Below are 14,341 nucleotides of genomic sequence, written 5' to 3'. Positions count from 1 at the left end.
CTCGGGAGCGGGGGTCAGTGGCTGGGCTGGGCCTGCCCCCCTCAGCTGGGGGTGGCCGCCCCGGCCGCCGCCCTACCTGGCCCTTTAAATACCCTCCCGCCGCTCGCCCCGCTCCTCCTCTCAGCCAATGGCGCTGCAGTTCCGTCTGACGGACGCGCGGCGTTACCAATGGGCGGCGGCCAGGACGCACGACGACGCGGGCCCTTTTCAAGCTTCCCTCCCTCTGCGAGGCTCACCGGGAAGGCGGGAGAGCGAGAGGGCGGGCTGCTTTCGATAGGCTGCTCGACGTGATGGGCGGGCGGGTCAGCCAACGGTAGGGCAGGGCGGGCCCGCCGCCGCTACCTGCGGGCCAGGCAGCCGAGGAGGAGCGCTGCGCGCGGGGCTGTGGAGCTGAGCTCGTCGTCTGCCACCATGTTCCAGGGCCCCGAGGCCGACTCGGCCAAGCCCAGCTCCAGGTGGGGCGGTGGAGGCGGACCGGAGGCGCGGGGGTGAAGGGGGAAGCGGGAGGAGCTGTGCGGCGGTGGGGCTTTGTTCGGGCTGAGGGGCGGCTCCGGCTGAGGGAGCGGGTCCCTCCTGAGGGGCCTTTTGGGCCGCGGTGGACGGGAACGCCGCCTTCGGCCCTCCGGTAGGCGCTGGGGCGGCTCGCCGGCTGCCCGCTGACCTTGCCGTGCCTCGGTTTACCTCCCTCGCCCCAGGGGTTGCGGGGTGACCCGCGGGAGCGGTGCCCGGGGCTTGGGGCGAGCATGGGGCATGGTCCCCGCGGGGCTGTAGCTCCCGGCCCGGCCCGGCCCACCGGGAGGGGGGTGAGCTGTTGCCGGGCGTTCCCGGGCGGGAGAGGGGGTCTGGGCCTTGCAGGAGCTCTGCCGTGCGGGAGGAAGGGCGCCGTGGAGGCCCTCCTTCCCCCGTGTTACTCCGTCAGGGAGGGAGGAGGGCCTGGTGGCGCGCCGGGAAGCTTTGAGAGGACTCAGCGCAAACGCCTGCATAAGCAGATGTTAGCTTGTTTTCGCCTTGTGAAGTTGAAGTATATTGTTATACTTGGACGAGGGCATATATCCTAATGACTTGGAGCTGGAGTGATTAATCCATCTGCGAGGTAATCATGTGCTCGCAGGGGAAGGAAGTGTTTCGAAATCACGTAAGGGTGCTTTAAGATTGCCTTTTATTCCAGTTGCTCCAAGCCATGACCTGGTTTTAAAAGACTTCTGAGGATACTCTGCCCTTAGTATAGTCTCTGAGAAGCTTCTGTTCTCATGTCAATTTTGAAACCACGTCTAACTCATAAATTGGGTTTCTGGATAGAGTCAGGAATGCAGACCATCATAACTGTTTAGTCAACAGCAAGCAAAGGTGATCTTGTTACAGCTTGTTCTCCGGCGTTGCGGCAGAGTGTTTTCATCGTGCCTGAGAACAAACTGTAGCAATACACACCACTCTAGAAACAGGCCCGGCACAGCAAGCGCGCATACTGCAGCACCTCACACTGCTGGATCTCACAGAGTGGTCTCTGAGATGGTGACTGTTGGCACGCGGCCTGTGCCTTCAAAAGCAAAAAGTGCTTGATTCATAGACACTTCTTCCAGAGCTTATGCTGTTCGTTCCCTAAACCAAACTTTATTTGGTGATGATGTAAATCCTTTTGCAGTTCTTGATGTATAGAAGTTTCTCTAATTAAAACTGAGTCTAATTCAAAATCCCTGCAGCAACCACCAGCAGCTGTGGAAGTGGGAAAAAACAACTCTTCCTAATGTGAAATATTTGCAAGGAACTTTTAAACAAAGATTTTGCATTTTTAGAACTTCGTAATACAGGGGTACTACTGTTAGAAATAAATAATGCTACAAATATTTTAATTGAAAGCCTCCACTTAAATAATCATCCAGTAAGATGTATCTCTGTTTATCCAGTTAGTGCGTACAGTGATATAGCAAACAACTAGTTTGATGACTCAAATTAACTGCCTAGTTTTATTTTATTGAACTTAAATAAAGACGCTCTGTATTTTTAAGGAAGTTTTGCTTTTCCAAAATAAAACGAAGGATTGCATGTCTAAGAGTTGCTGTTGCTCTGAAAGCAAAGCAGAAGAGAATTCTATCATTCTACTGTTGGTGCACACTATAAAGATGTGTTGCTTTTATGTATCTTCGATTCATCTCGTGTACGAGCAGTTTCACAACTACTGTATAGAGCTGAAAATGCTGAATGTAACCATCTTGGAAATGCGATGCACGTGTTCCCTCTTCCCCATCAGTGTTATTGCAGAATATTGCCGAGCTTTCCGATCAAGAGCGTAACTGACTTAACAAAGCTTGCTGTTTTGTTTGTAACACGAGTGAGACTTAATGAGGGATGAATTTGTATTGACCCAACAGCAGGAGTACCCCCAGCAACTTTTTGGTCTTTGCTTTAGAGCCCAGTGTTCCAAACCTTAACACTGACTTTCTGCTAGTTATCTTAGTGATGGTCTCTTGCACATAATGCAACTGTCCTATTTTACCTGCTTTATTAGAACTGTCTGAAAAATGGTAGGACTTCAGTGTTTAACTTCCAGACAAAATTTAAAAAAAAAAAAAAAGTATTTATGTAGCCAGTGTCTTGAAGTAATGGATAAGGCTTGGCACCTCTTCCATAGGTCGGCTGAAAGGTTTAATGAGGAAAAGGCGTTCAAATTCAAGTGTGTTAGAATGCAGGAAAAAAGACCACAAGAACTAATTAAAATTCTTCAAGCCTGCCAGAAGAGAACAAAGCAATTAGTAGAGGCTTTTAAACTTGCAGGGTAGGGTTCTTAATTTAGCTGTTCTAGATGAATTGACAGACTTCTAGTCTACTGGATGGGAGGGGGAAAAGAAACAGATTTAGATTGCGTAGAAAACACAAGGGTTTTGTGTTTTGTTTTGTTTTTTTTTTTTTTTTCATTACTGTTTAAAAGAATAAAACACCACCTTCCCTTCTGCCCTCCTCCCCCCTTCCTCCCGAAGGAAGGAAGAAGATCTAACTTACCTGGTTACAAGACACAAAAATATCTCGTTATGTAAACTGACACAATACCAATCTAAAATGACTATAAAGTATAAACTGAAATGACTATAAAGTGTATGTTGAATTTCCTTGTTCTCTGTTGAAGCAGCTCACACTGGCTTATCAAGTTTAGCATGCTGTTTTCCATTGGTAGGATTCACAGGCTAAGTCTTATTTTCGTGTTTGGTGTGGGAGACCTGCCCATCTCACTCTGATCTAGAACGAAGCGACACGGGAGTACAAGGAGGTCAGCGATGCTTTAGAGGCTACACAGCAAGAAAATAGCTTTGTATTCTCCCAGGTTTTTGGCTGAAGTGAAGGGGTGCAAAACCCTGTCCTCTTTCGTATAAGCTGGAAGACCTTGTTACTTCAAGGTTATTTTTTGTAATTCCTGTGAATTACTTATTCTAACTAATGCAAAGTCAGATAACTTTTATGGACCTGGTGTCACAGTCTCTTGAAAGTTTATGGAATATTTGGCAGCTGATTAGAAGTTTCTGAAATTGAGGAGGCAAATCCATTCTGTGTATGTAGAGTCAAGACATACTTTTGGGTGACACTGACAGAAAAGGTCACCTATTACGCTGATTTCAAAGTGCCTGGTAAGCACCTCAAGTGATGCCTCTGACTTACACATTGCAACAGTAGGGTTTTCTTAGTATGTATACTGAGCTGAAAATAGGAGGACAATATAAGATTAGTCAGTGTTAGATTTCTTTTGATGGTTAATTAAATTTGTTAGCTGAATAATCAAGACATTTAATCTTAAAATGGGATTTCTCTAGATTTTTTTTTTTCTGCAATGAATCTTAAATCTAGTTGCAGGAATGAGAAGTAATTTGATTCTTATGACTGGTTGTTTTTCTTAAACCAAAAAAAATCTGAATGTAGTTATTTTGTTATTCCCTCCTACACTTGTAGGCATGTGTTAAGAAAACAGCATGGTAAATGGAGTGAATCTATAGTGCAGGAAACTCCCATCTGTAAAAACTATATATACATAGAACTCAAGAACTTATATGCTTAGAACTCAAGAAAGACTAGTTGTGTTTAAAAAATAGCTGAAAAAATGGGTGGACAGAAATCACTTCAATTAGATGAGGGATACTAGCAGACCTACTTTTTTAACAAGAGCTGCTTCTCAATTCCTAGGTTTGGTTGTGGTTTTTTTTTTTTTTTTTATTGTTCCCTTTTCTCTTCCTTCCGTCTCCCAAGTTTGAATGCTTAAACTGCGTCATGGTTTCTGGACCATTGTGAATGATCAAAATACATAATTTGCCTATACGATGTCTGGTTTAATAGCAGGTTTAGATCTTCTAAGATATGTGGAAAGCCTATAGCATAGTTAGATCTGTAGTCTGTTGGACAGTAAATTGTAAATAAACCTTCTGCTCAGATAAGATCTTACCTGTGCAGTGGGCAAGACAGTTGTCCTGTCTACTGAAATTCTAATTACTCCTTCAAGCTAAAGGGGTTCATTAAATCCACAATCGTACTAAGGATTAAAGTATTGAAGTTGGCCGGTAAAGACCGTTTCTCTGAGGGTGGTTCTGACTACATAAACTACTCCCAGACTAAAAGAAGAACTTTTTTCTCCTTCCCCCCAAAGCAAATAGAACTGCTTTCTTCATCCTGAGGACTGAAATGCTGACAAAGCTCATTTTCTGACAGGGCAGCCAAAAACTCTGCTTTTGTGAAGTTAAATCTTAGGGTTAAACTGGAGTAGATCTTGACTCTGAGAGGAGCCTCTTTTTATGCCTGGCAGATATCTAACGTGAAATGGCTTGCTTCTGTCACAGATCTATGGAGGGGAAGGGTTGTATTAATTCACTGACGTTTGAATTCTGTTCAGGTAGAGTGAGGTAAAGATCTTGCAATTTATAACTGTTCTCTTTATATAAAAGTAAAGGTTAGTTTAGGTCCCAGGTCAAGTATTCAGATTAGAAGAGGTATAATTCAGCTACTACTTTTGCTCAGCTGCCGAGATTGTTGGTCAAGTAGACATAACTGTAAAGATTATTTTTGTTACCTAGGTATTCATCGCTTTCCTATGCTTTTTCTGTTAATTTTCCAATTAATTCTACTGATTCTACTCCCACATAGTGATTCAGTTCCTTTTCAGGACAGGACCTGAAGTCTGTTGAACAAGACATAGGTATTAACTGTGGACTTATGACTCAAGGACAAGCATGACTTTGGGTAGTTTTCAAGAAGTCAGTCCATTTCTATTGCAACCTCCAATTTTTATGAGGATCCATTTGATATACCTCTGGTGCCAAGCTTTGGTTTTAATGGATTTGCATCTCGACCACTAAAAATTTTGCTTCTTGGCTTTCCACCTTTCTAAACTCTACAGCAGCTAATACGATAACTGATGGTTGAAACTAGCAAATTTTTTAGTAGTTATGAAATGTCTGCTTTTCTTTAAAAGTTGATGGGTTTGCGTTGTATCGCGGATGCAAAGCTGGTATGTGCAGTTTAGCAGAAAGTCTGATTCTGTAATGGTTATTTTTAAAATACTAACCAGAGTCATATGTCTTCCCCTAATCTCCTGTTGCTTCTGGAACACCACAGATAGCGTAGCCGTTTGTTCTGGTGGTACTGTTATGACCATTCCAAATAATCATAGATAACATCATGATCAAGTTGACTGACTAGGAAGCTGGCAGTATTTGTGCTGAACTTGAGAATATTTTATTAAAACAGCTCTTGAAAAGTAGATACTTCATGGACGTAGCAGTTACCTGGAGTAAGTTCAAATCAGAAGAGTTATTCATAACTTATGAGGGAGAATGGGGAGGGGACATAAAATATGTTGAATGCTGTAAATTTCAAACAAAGTTTTGTCTCCTGCTTCTCTCATTCTGCACTGTAGGGTATTGAAACCCCCAGGAGGAGGTTCTAGTAATCTCTTTGGGAGTACAGAAGAAGTTTCTTCTTCAAGCAGGCCACACCGCATGGCATCCAATATCTTTGGAGCCTCAGAAGAACCTCAAAATGTTCCAAAAAGAACAAACCCTCCAGGTAAGAGCAGCCACCTCCTTCAGCACGATTGGGCTTTGAATTGTGGCACAGAACTGGGTTCGTTTTCCTAAAGTGGAACACTATGATCTGTCTGCCTTTTTATGATGCATTTTTACAAATTTGGCTTGAACAGTAAATCTATTCAGACTTCTGAATTTATGAATATATTTCAGTGATCTACATGTTCACAGGCTTCTTAGCACATCATCCAAGTCTAATTCTTTCCAAGTTGAGGTCTAGGAAATGATGAAAGGAAACTGCTTCTATTCTAGAGCTGTGTCTTCAGTTAGCTGCAGTGAGTGCAGCTGTGAATCTGAGATCCTCTAGTGAGTTCTTGTAACAAAGGATTACAGTTAGTATTTTCAGGCAAGCAAAAGGAAGTCTCTAGGCAGTAAGGTTCTAGAAGTCTTTGAATTCTTATATCTTTTTTATTTTTTTTTATATAGTGTGGTAAAACTAAGTCATCTAGGAAAAAAAAATAATCTAACGACTGCCTTGCAGGGGGAAAAGAAAGTGGTATTTTTGAGGATTCTGGTTCTGCTCAGCCTCGTCCACGCATGAATCCACCCGGTGGGAAGACAAGTGATATCTTTGGGTCTCCTGTACCTACCAGTGTTGTGCGAGCACACCCAAACAAGCCGAAGGTATTTGTACTTCTTTTGCTGTCAAACCAAGAAGCTAGCAGCTCAGCGATCGTCTTTAGTCTTGTCACAGTGCAATGCCTATATTCTTTTTAAGATGACAGACCTGAATTATGCATAGGATAACTTCAAGTTAGACAGTTATTCCCGAAGTCTTTTTGATAGCTTGTTATCTTTAGCATATCAGATTTCAGCATGCTCCATAGTTTGCAGTAGAACTATTAATTAGGCTGCAGATGTGTGTTCCAAAAAAAAGAAGAAAACAAAACAAGGACAGAGGAAAAAAATGCTTCCGAAGCCTTTGGTGTTCCTTGTAAGTGAAGTACGGCTGGAATCCTTGGCACACAGCCAAGAGGCGTTTCAGCTAGATAGGGAGAAGATACTTCTATTTATTCAGCAATTAGGCAGCAGTGATCTTGAATCCAACACTGGAAAGCCGGTGAACCCTGGTGAGCTACAGCCATAAATCATCATGTAGCCCGGCTGTGCCCTCCACCTCTCTTGAATACACGTGTCTCCATTCAACATGAAAGCACTTTAGCAGGAGATTAAGCTTAAGTGATCAACAGTGAAAAAGGTAACTCAAGATGAGCTTTGGGTCAGGTCCAGCATGCACTTTATTTTGTGATGTCAGACAAAAGTGTGTCTTGCTATATCAGTTGTTATTTGTAGATCTCAAAGCTGGGATGTGTAATAGTTGGAGAGGCTTGTAGTTATCACCAGATCTGGTTTTGGAAAAAAGGAAAGATACATTGCCAATTACTTTATTTCTGCATTTAAATTCCCTGTGTTCAGATTTACAGCCTGCTGCCTTACTCTAAGTAGACACTATTGAGAGAGTAGTTACTATGTTGGCAATGCTTTTGATGTGTCCGACAGCATGGGAGCCTAACATCCCATGCAATGCTGAAAAAGTAGTAACAGTCTAATTTTTCCTGGAACCTTAGGAAGAAAAGATTAGTCCAGTTTAACTTCCTCCCCCCCCCAACTTTTTTCTCCTTAAATTTGAAGGTGCTGGTAGTGTGTTTTTGCCTAACTTCTTATGCAGACTCTGGAGTGTATTTTGGGGGATTTGGTGATAAGAAAAGAGGAGAATAAGACTGGGAGCTAGGTTTTGTCGGGAGTAGTGCTGTTGGTGTAGGAAAGGGCTTTGTTTTGTGCCTCTGTACCCCTTTATCAGGCTGGTCTTTGATTCTTTTCAGTTGCCTTTTTAAAAATGTAGCATTAATTCCTGTGGATTCCTGACAAACAGGACAACACTTGGGAAATTCCTTTGTCTTTATTTAGAGCATTGGCATTGCAGAAAATACTGGGATGGAAAGGAGATAGCACATTTGCAAAAATTACTGCAAGTAGAATTTTGTGGGTGGGAAAACATGCAAGTGTTTCTGAAGTGTTGCTGTTTATTTCCAACAGTCAATTGGAATTGTTGGGGAAATGGTCTTAAAAGGTTTTGTTAATTACTTGACTGTTGGGATCATGATGGATAATCAGTGAAAACAGTAATTGCTGAATATAAATACGGTGCTCAAGGGCTGCCTGTCTTCTAGTTGTGAATACCAGCTTCTGCTGGGTGGTGGTGAGTGCTTGACAAGAATGGTAATTCCACACCATTAGAGTGAACAGTTTATCACAGACAAAGTTTTAAGCCTCTAATGAATTAATGCAGCGTCTTCATCTGTGTTTCAATGAGTTATCTGAAACTTGCACATTGACATCGCATAGGTTGGACTAGACGATCTCCAGAGGTCCCTTCCAACCCTGACCATTCTGTGATTCTACCAGTGTTCTTGGGATTGTGTAGCAGTGGGGGGATGCGGGGCTGCGCACAGTGTCAGCAGCTGCTGGCTTTTACCATGATAAATGTATAAACTTTTGCTTTGTTTCTAGTCTGAAGGATTTTGTGATGGAGTTACTGTTTGAGAATGATAATATACTAAGATAGTTTTTGGTTTCTTTGCAGGATCACATTGTCTTGAAAGAAGATGAAACACCAAAGAAGCTAGAAGGTCAGCAAGAAAAATTCCTTTCTTGGTTCTTTTTGAGAAGATAAGGAATAGTTTCTTATTATTCTCTTAAAAATATAAGACTAAGGCTGGTATTTAGGATAATATAACTGAGAAGTTTTCCTTCTGTTAGTCAGAAATTTAATCATTTGACTTCGGGGAAATGGTTTTCTTATTGAGGAGGCAGGCATAAATCTTGATCCTCTGTGTGTGTATACTTTGCTTGGTACCATGTATCTATATATAGATATATATAGGATCTGTATATATATAAGAATATCCTGTCAGATTGCTGCTTCCTCTCTTGCCGTCTCCTTCAGGTGTGCAATCTTGGCCTTCTGTAGTTGTAAATAACAAACAGCTGACTGACAAAATGTATTATTGCTTAGCTAGTTACTGTTAAAGAATAATGGGAATGCTGCTTTTAAGCTCAGTATGAAAGAATTCAATGATATGTTGCATCTCTTAATTGCCTGAAACTGCCAAAATAATTTGAAGGTGTATTGCTTAGCCTACCTATCCTTGTAGGAAGGGTTGCTGAAGGAAGAGAGGAATTGTTGCAAAAAGTAAAATTCTTCCTCAGCATCTGTTTCCTTCAGGAAAAATGAACAGGTATAGAGAAACCTTAGTGTGCTGTGGATGGGAGATGTGGGAAATAATGCAGCCTACAGAAGATGAGGCACTTCTTGCACTACAGAATAGTGAGTTGATCTAATCCCTTTTCTTTTTATTCAGCTACAGAAAATATCAAACCACAGCTGGAAGATGGAGGCGAGAAAAAAGATCTGGGCAAAGAGGAGCGATGCAAGGAGTCAGAACCCAAGATAGACAATCATGAGCCCCGATTAGGGCCAAGGCCACGCTCACACAACAAAGTTCTCAATCCGCCGGGGGGGAAATCCAGTATTGCGTTCTATTAGGGTCATCCATTCACTTTCACTAACGGAGTCTGCACAGAAACTCCTGTCTGTGGTTGCGAGGTCAGTTTATAGACTATTGTTTGTGGATAGATTCTTCGGCAGATGGATGAGGGTTATGGTAAAGCACGTAGGAAGGATAACCTGATGATTTGGGGGGGGGAGGGCTGGGGAGGGAAAGGGTGCCCTGTGGAAAATGTGAGTCTTGGGCTGCCTGGGTGGGTAGCAGAGGGGGACATTAGTGTAACTTTGTGAAAGATCAGTGCTGCTTTGTGGTGAGTTCATCAGACTGTTAGGTTCTTAGCTAGCTCGTGGCTCAGGACGCTCTTGTGGAGTCAGGCTTATCCATGCAGTCAACATGGAAAACATTGTGAATGGGTGGCGACCTGGATGTCACATCTGAAAGATTCTGAAGCCCAGGAGGTGGGCTCTGCTTCACGCTGGGCAGTAGGATGCGGCTTCACAGTGTGAGTTGACCTGCAGTCACTTAGATGTAAATGCATTCCACTGGAACAAGGAGTGCTACCGTGGGTTTGAGCATCTTCAGTCTTTGGTTCTCTTTTTCTCCTTTCTTGATTCGCAGCACGTGATTGCTGATACAAGGACAAAATTTCCTGAAAGTTTCTTTCATACTCATAAACCATTATATGTTAATAAATGTCATGGTCTTTCCCTCCCCAGGGTATGCAGGCCTTTCTGATGCCTTCAGTAATCTGCTGGTTACTATGACTCTTGACAAGTGATAATATCAGTCCAACGTACTGTTTCACGTAGGTGCTTCTACAAGACTTTTGTTTAAAGTCTCCTGGTTGAGTGCACATCTGCTGGTAGAGATGTAGATGCAAAAAAATAGCTTTATGGTACTCTTTGCACAGAAGTGTACCATTACCGTGGAGAATATACTGAGGTGTCCAGCCAGCTTTGACCCAACCTGTATAGAAATGCCTTAGGTTCTGCAATGGTTTTTATTTTGTATCCTGCGGAAACCAGGACTGTTCTGCTGTCTTCACCACAGTGCATTTTTTGTTTGTTTGTCTGTGCTGACTCTGTTAGTGAATTCTCTGGTCTTTGGTCAGCCTTATGTTTTTGCCTTTAACTGCCTCAGATTTTTGTTGGTAAGGTTGGGAGAAGGATGTGGATTCTCCCCAAACCACAGCTGTAGTTGTTCTGAGACGTGCTGTAGACTATCCTAGTTAGAGAAACAAAGACTTTAGCAATACAAACCTTTTGGTTGTGCTGGCTATCTCAAATCATGTTTGGAAGATGTGCATGTTTTGCACAAACACTCGTTGAGGAGGGTAGCTCCCATCCTTTGTTCTCCGAATGGACTTTCTGATCATATCCAGAGCTTTGATATATGAATGTTAACATTAGGTGCTTACTGTTCAATGTATTTAATAGTGACTTTAAATTTGACATATCGAAACAGAAGTTGTTCAGGTACACCAAAGAACAAGTGGCCTTATCTGCGTTGTTATCAGCCCGCTGCTGTTCTAGCCCAGGTTCCCTGGGAGCTGCTGCTGTTCAGAGGGGACTGTCCCTGGGCCAGGTGCTAAAACACTCTGCGAGTATCGAGCCTAACAGACTGCTTGGTTTGGTTGATGTCAGGAGTGATGGATGACTGCATGAAGATGTAGTTGCCTTTTCAAACAGTGGAAGTGAAATACATGGGGCAGTGCAAAGGGTAGAACTAGCCATGGAAAGCAGAGATTTCAATGCCTTTGTCCCTTTCGGATAGGTTTGGAACTCCCTGTTACTGGTCCCCCTGGGAAAACGTGAGAGTGATTCTGACTGCAACCCTGCTGTGGATTTATGTTGCTTCCAAACATGTATTTCCTAGCAGCTATTCCTGAGTCCACTGTCCAGCCTCTGGCTGACTCGGACACATCCATCTGTTTCCATTCCTCAGTCCGGTACTTGAGAGGGTGTAAGAGGCTGCCGTGTGGGAAGGTCAACCAGAGGCAGTTTCTGCAGTGAGGGGGCTGGTGTAGCTGACGCTGTCTGTAATACTGAGCTTAGGCTTGGCATCTTTTAGTCCTGATGTGCATTGGCTACAGTGCCTGTCTTATAAACAGCAACTTCCAACTAGGCCTTAAATTAGTTAAACTATGTTCATTTTCTTGCATTTCTTTCTTTGGAATCCACACCATGTTTTCAACTCATCAAGTAAAAGTGAGAAGAACAGTTCTCCGGGACAGAAGAGGATTGGAAATCAAATGATAAATCATTCAATTGTCAATAAACCTCTGTATTTTGTTACTTCACTGTGTGCTATAGATGTCTGCTTTTATAAAATAATTGGTAATCTAGTTGTAATGTAAGTACACTGGTGAGTTTTGTTATCTGAAATGGGAAAAATGGCGCAGATCTTTTCAGGCCTTCTGTAGCAGGGAGTGCGCTTTGGAGCTGTGACACCCTGCTCGAGGTTCCTCATGAGACAAGCGCCTCTTATCCCTGGGGCTGTTCAGGTCAATGCATTTTGTGGGTAATGTTCTGTGGTGTCCTGTACGGCGCAGGGATGCTGTTACGCTCTTCAGCAATATTGCTTAAATATTCAAATATATAAAATATTTTAGTAGATTTGTAGCATAGTGGAGTAATTCCCCTCGAGCAGGGCATGCTCTTTATGTGGAGATGTCATACCTCCATTTCTACGCTTTGGGTGAGTGCATAAACTCTCCTCGTGACAAACTGTCTTGGCTGGCAGTATGTAGGTAACTACAGCTACAGAAATTCCAGTTCTGGGTGAGTTGGACATGGACACCTCTCAGCCAGGGCATTCTAAACCTGCTGAGTTCGTCCCTTCATTTACAGATTGTGACACGCTGCGGAGCTGCTCAGCCAGCATGTGTTTCTACCGTGATGTCTGTATTGTGCACCGAGAGTTCTACCATTTATAGTTCAGAACTCTTCTCTTGAGCATGCACAGTGCTTTAGGTGGGATCTGCTTAGTGTGGGAACTTGGGAATATCCTTAATAGATAACACATTAGCAACAGAGGATTGTCCTTCCTTTGCAGTGCTGCCAACTAGTAGGTTACAGTATAGTTTCACTTTGCAACTCTATACCTTACCTCATTGCTTTGTCCCTAAATTGAACATTTGTAGCTTAAACACTTAGGATAGACTATTATCCAGGCTGCTGTTTCAGTCTTGGAAGGAAAATGATGATATCTGGTATAATAAGCATAGCTTGGGAAGTGGTTAAAGGGTGATTTGCATGCGTTCATAAGTCATGTGTACGATTCTAGCCATAGCTGCTGCTTATTCCTAAATGTGTCACCATGCCCGCCAGATACCAGATGATGCCATTCTGATGAACAAATGAGCTGCGATGTGTGATCCCTCCTGATCCCCTGCGAACCTGATTAATCCAGAGCAGGCCACCCTTCCCACTATTAAGACTGCTGGATTCTACACAGTAACTTTTAAGCCAGCCAGTCTGATATTGTCGTCCTGTTACATCACTGCATAATGGTGGATAAACAGCCCACTTTGTGCTCTTAATGAGGAAGATTAATATCCTCTCTGTCAGTGTTTTAAGTAGCATTACTGGGGTTTTTTTGAAGGATTTATAGAAGTTAATCTCTAAGTTTGATACTTGCCTGTCAACATGCGGAGGGTGCTCAGTTGATAACTTGCATCTTCTTGCTGGGAGCCAGTTGGGCACCCAGCATTGTGTTCAAGCCCTCAGATGTGTCTCCTGTTGAATTTCAGCTTGAAGCTCTGCTGAATGAATGTTGTTGAGGCTGGAGTTTTCCATTACTTTGTTCCTCAAGAAAAACGAACAGTCAGAACTGGGATGTGGTGATGTGCTAGACTAGAGAACGCGAAAGGATACTGATCTCTAAGCACAGGCTGCCTGCTGGTAACAGAGGGCAGGGCTCTAGAGAGGCTTTGGCACATGATAAGCCATTTATGTCATTACTCCTTATCAGCTGTGCAAGGCGTAGGTGGGTAATGATTTACTGCTACCCAGGAACTGATGCCCAGAGGCCCCCCAGCCAGCCAGGAGGCTGAGCTGGACACCCGGATTGCTACTTGCTCCTCCCTCTGAAAACATAGTCAATGAGCAGAAAGAGCAGGCTTTCATTACTGTGCTAAATTCGCATCCCTGATTATTGTTTTGTCGTGCTTCTGGGAATGAAGACTATCCTCTCCTGAGTCTGGCTTTCCCTTTCTTCCAAACTCCAACTCCATGTGTTCTTAGCAAGACCTCCTCCTCCTGAAGCAGGTCAAAATGCTGGCCGTAACCAGCAAGGATGCACTAATTTGCCCATCAGTCACTCTGCCTCCAGCCAGCTCCTAGATCTGGTCTCTTACCCACCGCTTTCCTCCTCCCTCCTACCTATATTTGAAATAGTAGCTATGCTGCCTTTGGCTTCGCAGTCACCCACCCTCGCTGCTGCTGGACGGATGCTATGTGCCACCTACACCAAAAGCACCAACAGCTCTGTGTCAAAGTGTATCAGAAGCACAGAGGTCTGTCGGAAGCAGCCAGGACCTTAGTGTTGTGCCAGGTTCTTCCTAAAGGTGATGGCTTTTCCTCCACTACCGCCTCCTGCAAACAGGTAAATGTGTGCTCCGCTGTGAAAAAGTGTTCAAATCTGGGCTTCTGGGAGCGTGCTCTGGAGCATGATGAGCAAAAAATAAAAATCCACCTCTGTGTGAGTTGCCTGAACTAAAGTCCACTTTCAAGTTTCACAGTTTATATTTTAAGAGTTGTAATCCACTGTGAG

At 43.4% G+C, this 14,341-nt stretch overlaps 1 protein-coding gene across 1 annotated transcript; it reads left to right on the top strand.

Annotated features, from left to right (window-relative positions):
* The first annotated feature begins 327 nt into the window (after window positions 1-327).
* On the top strand, window positions 328-9,756 carry JPT2 (Jupiter microtubule associated homolog 2). The gene is made up of 5 exons (XM_082490304.1): window positions 328-455; window positions 5,891-6,039; window positions 6,541-6,683; window positions 8,644-8,689; window positions 9,422-9,756. The coding sequence occupies exons 1-5, from the start codon at window positions 412-414 to the stop codon at window positions 9,604-9,606; spliced, it is 567 nt and encodes a 188-aa protein (XP_082346430.1). The 5' UTR covers window positions 328-411; the 3' UTR covers window positions 9,607-9,756.
* The last annotated feature ends 4,585 nt before the right edge of the window (window positions 9,757-14,341 follow it).

The sequence above is a fragment of the Vanellus vanellus genome, assembly GCF_965231255.1.
Source record: "Vanellus vanellus genome assembly, chromosome: 14".
Taxonomy (NCBI): Eukaryota; Metazoa; Chordata; class Aves; order Charadriiformes; family Charadriidae; genus Vanellus; species Vanellus vanellus.
This window is presented reverse-complemented; position numbering and strand designations above follow the sequence as displayed.

Bases quoted from the DNA above. Each gene is read 5' to 3' on its own strand.
- JPT2 (XM_082490304.1), top strand. From the start codon at position 412: ATGTTCCAGGGCCCCGAGGCCGACTCGGCCAAGCCCAGCTCCAG. The intron at 6,684-8,643 runs GTATTTGTACTT...GTTTCTTTGCAG, and splicing joins CACACCCAAACAAGCCGAAG to GATCACATTGTCTTGAAAGA. The intron at 8,690-9,421 runs GTCAGCAAGAAA...CTTTTTATTCAG, and splicing joins AACACCAAAGAAGCTAGAAG to CTACAGAAAATATCAAACCA.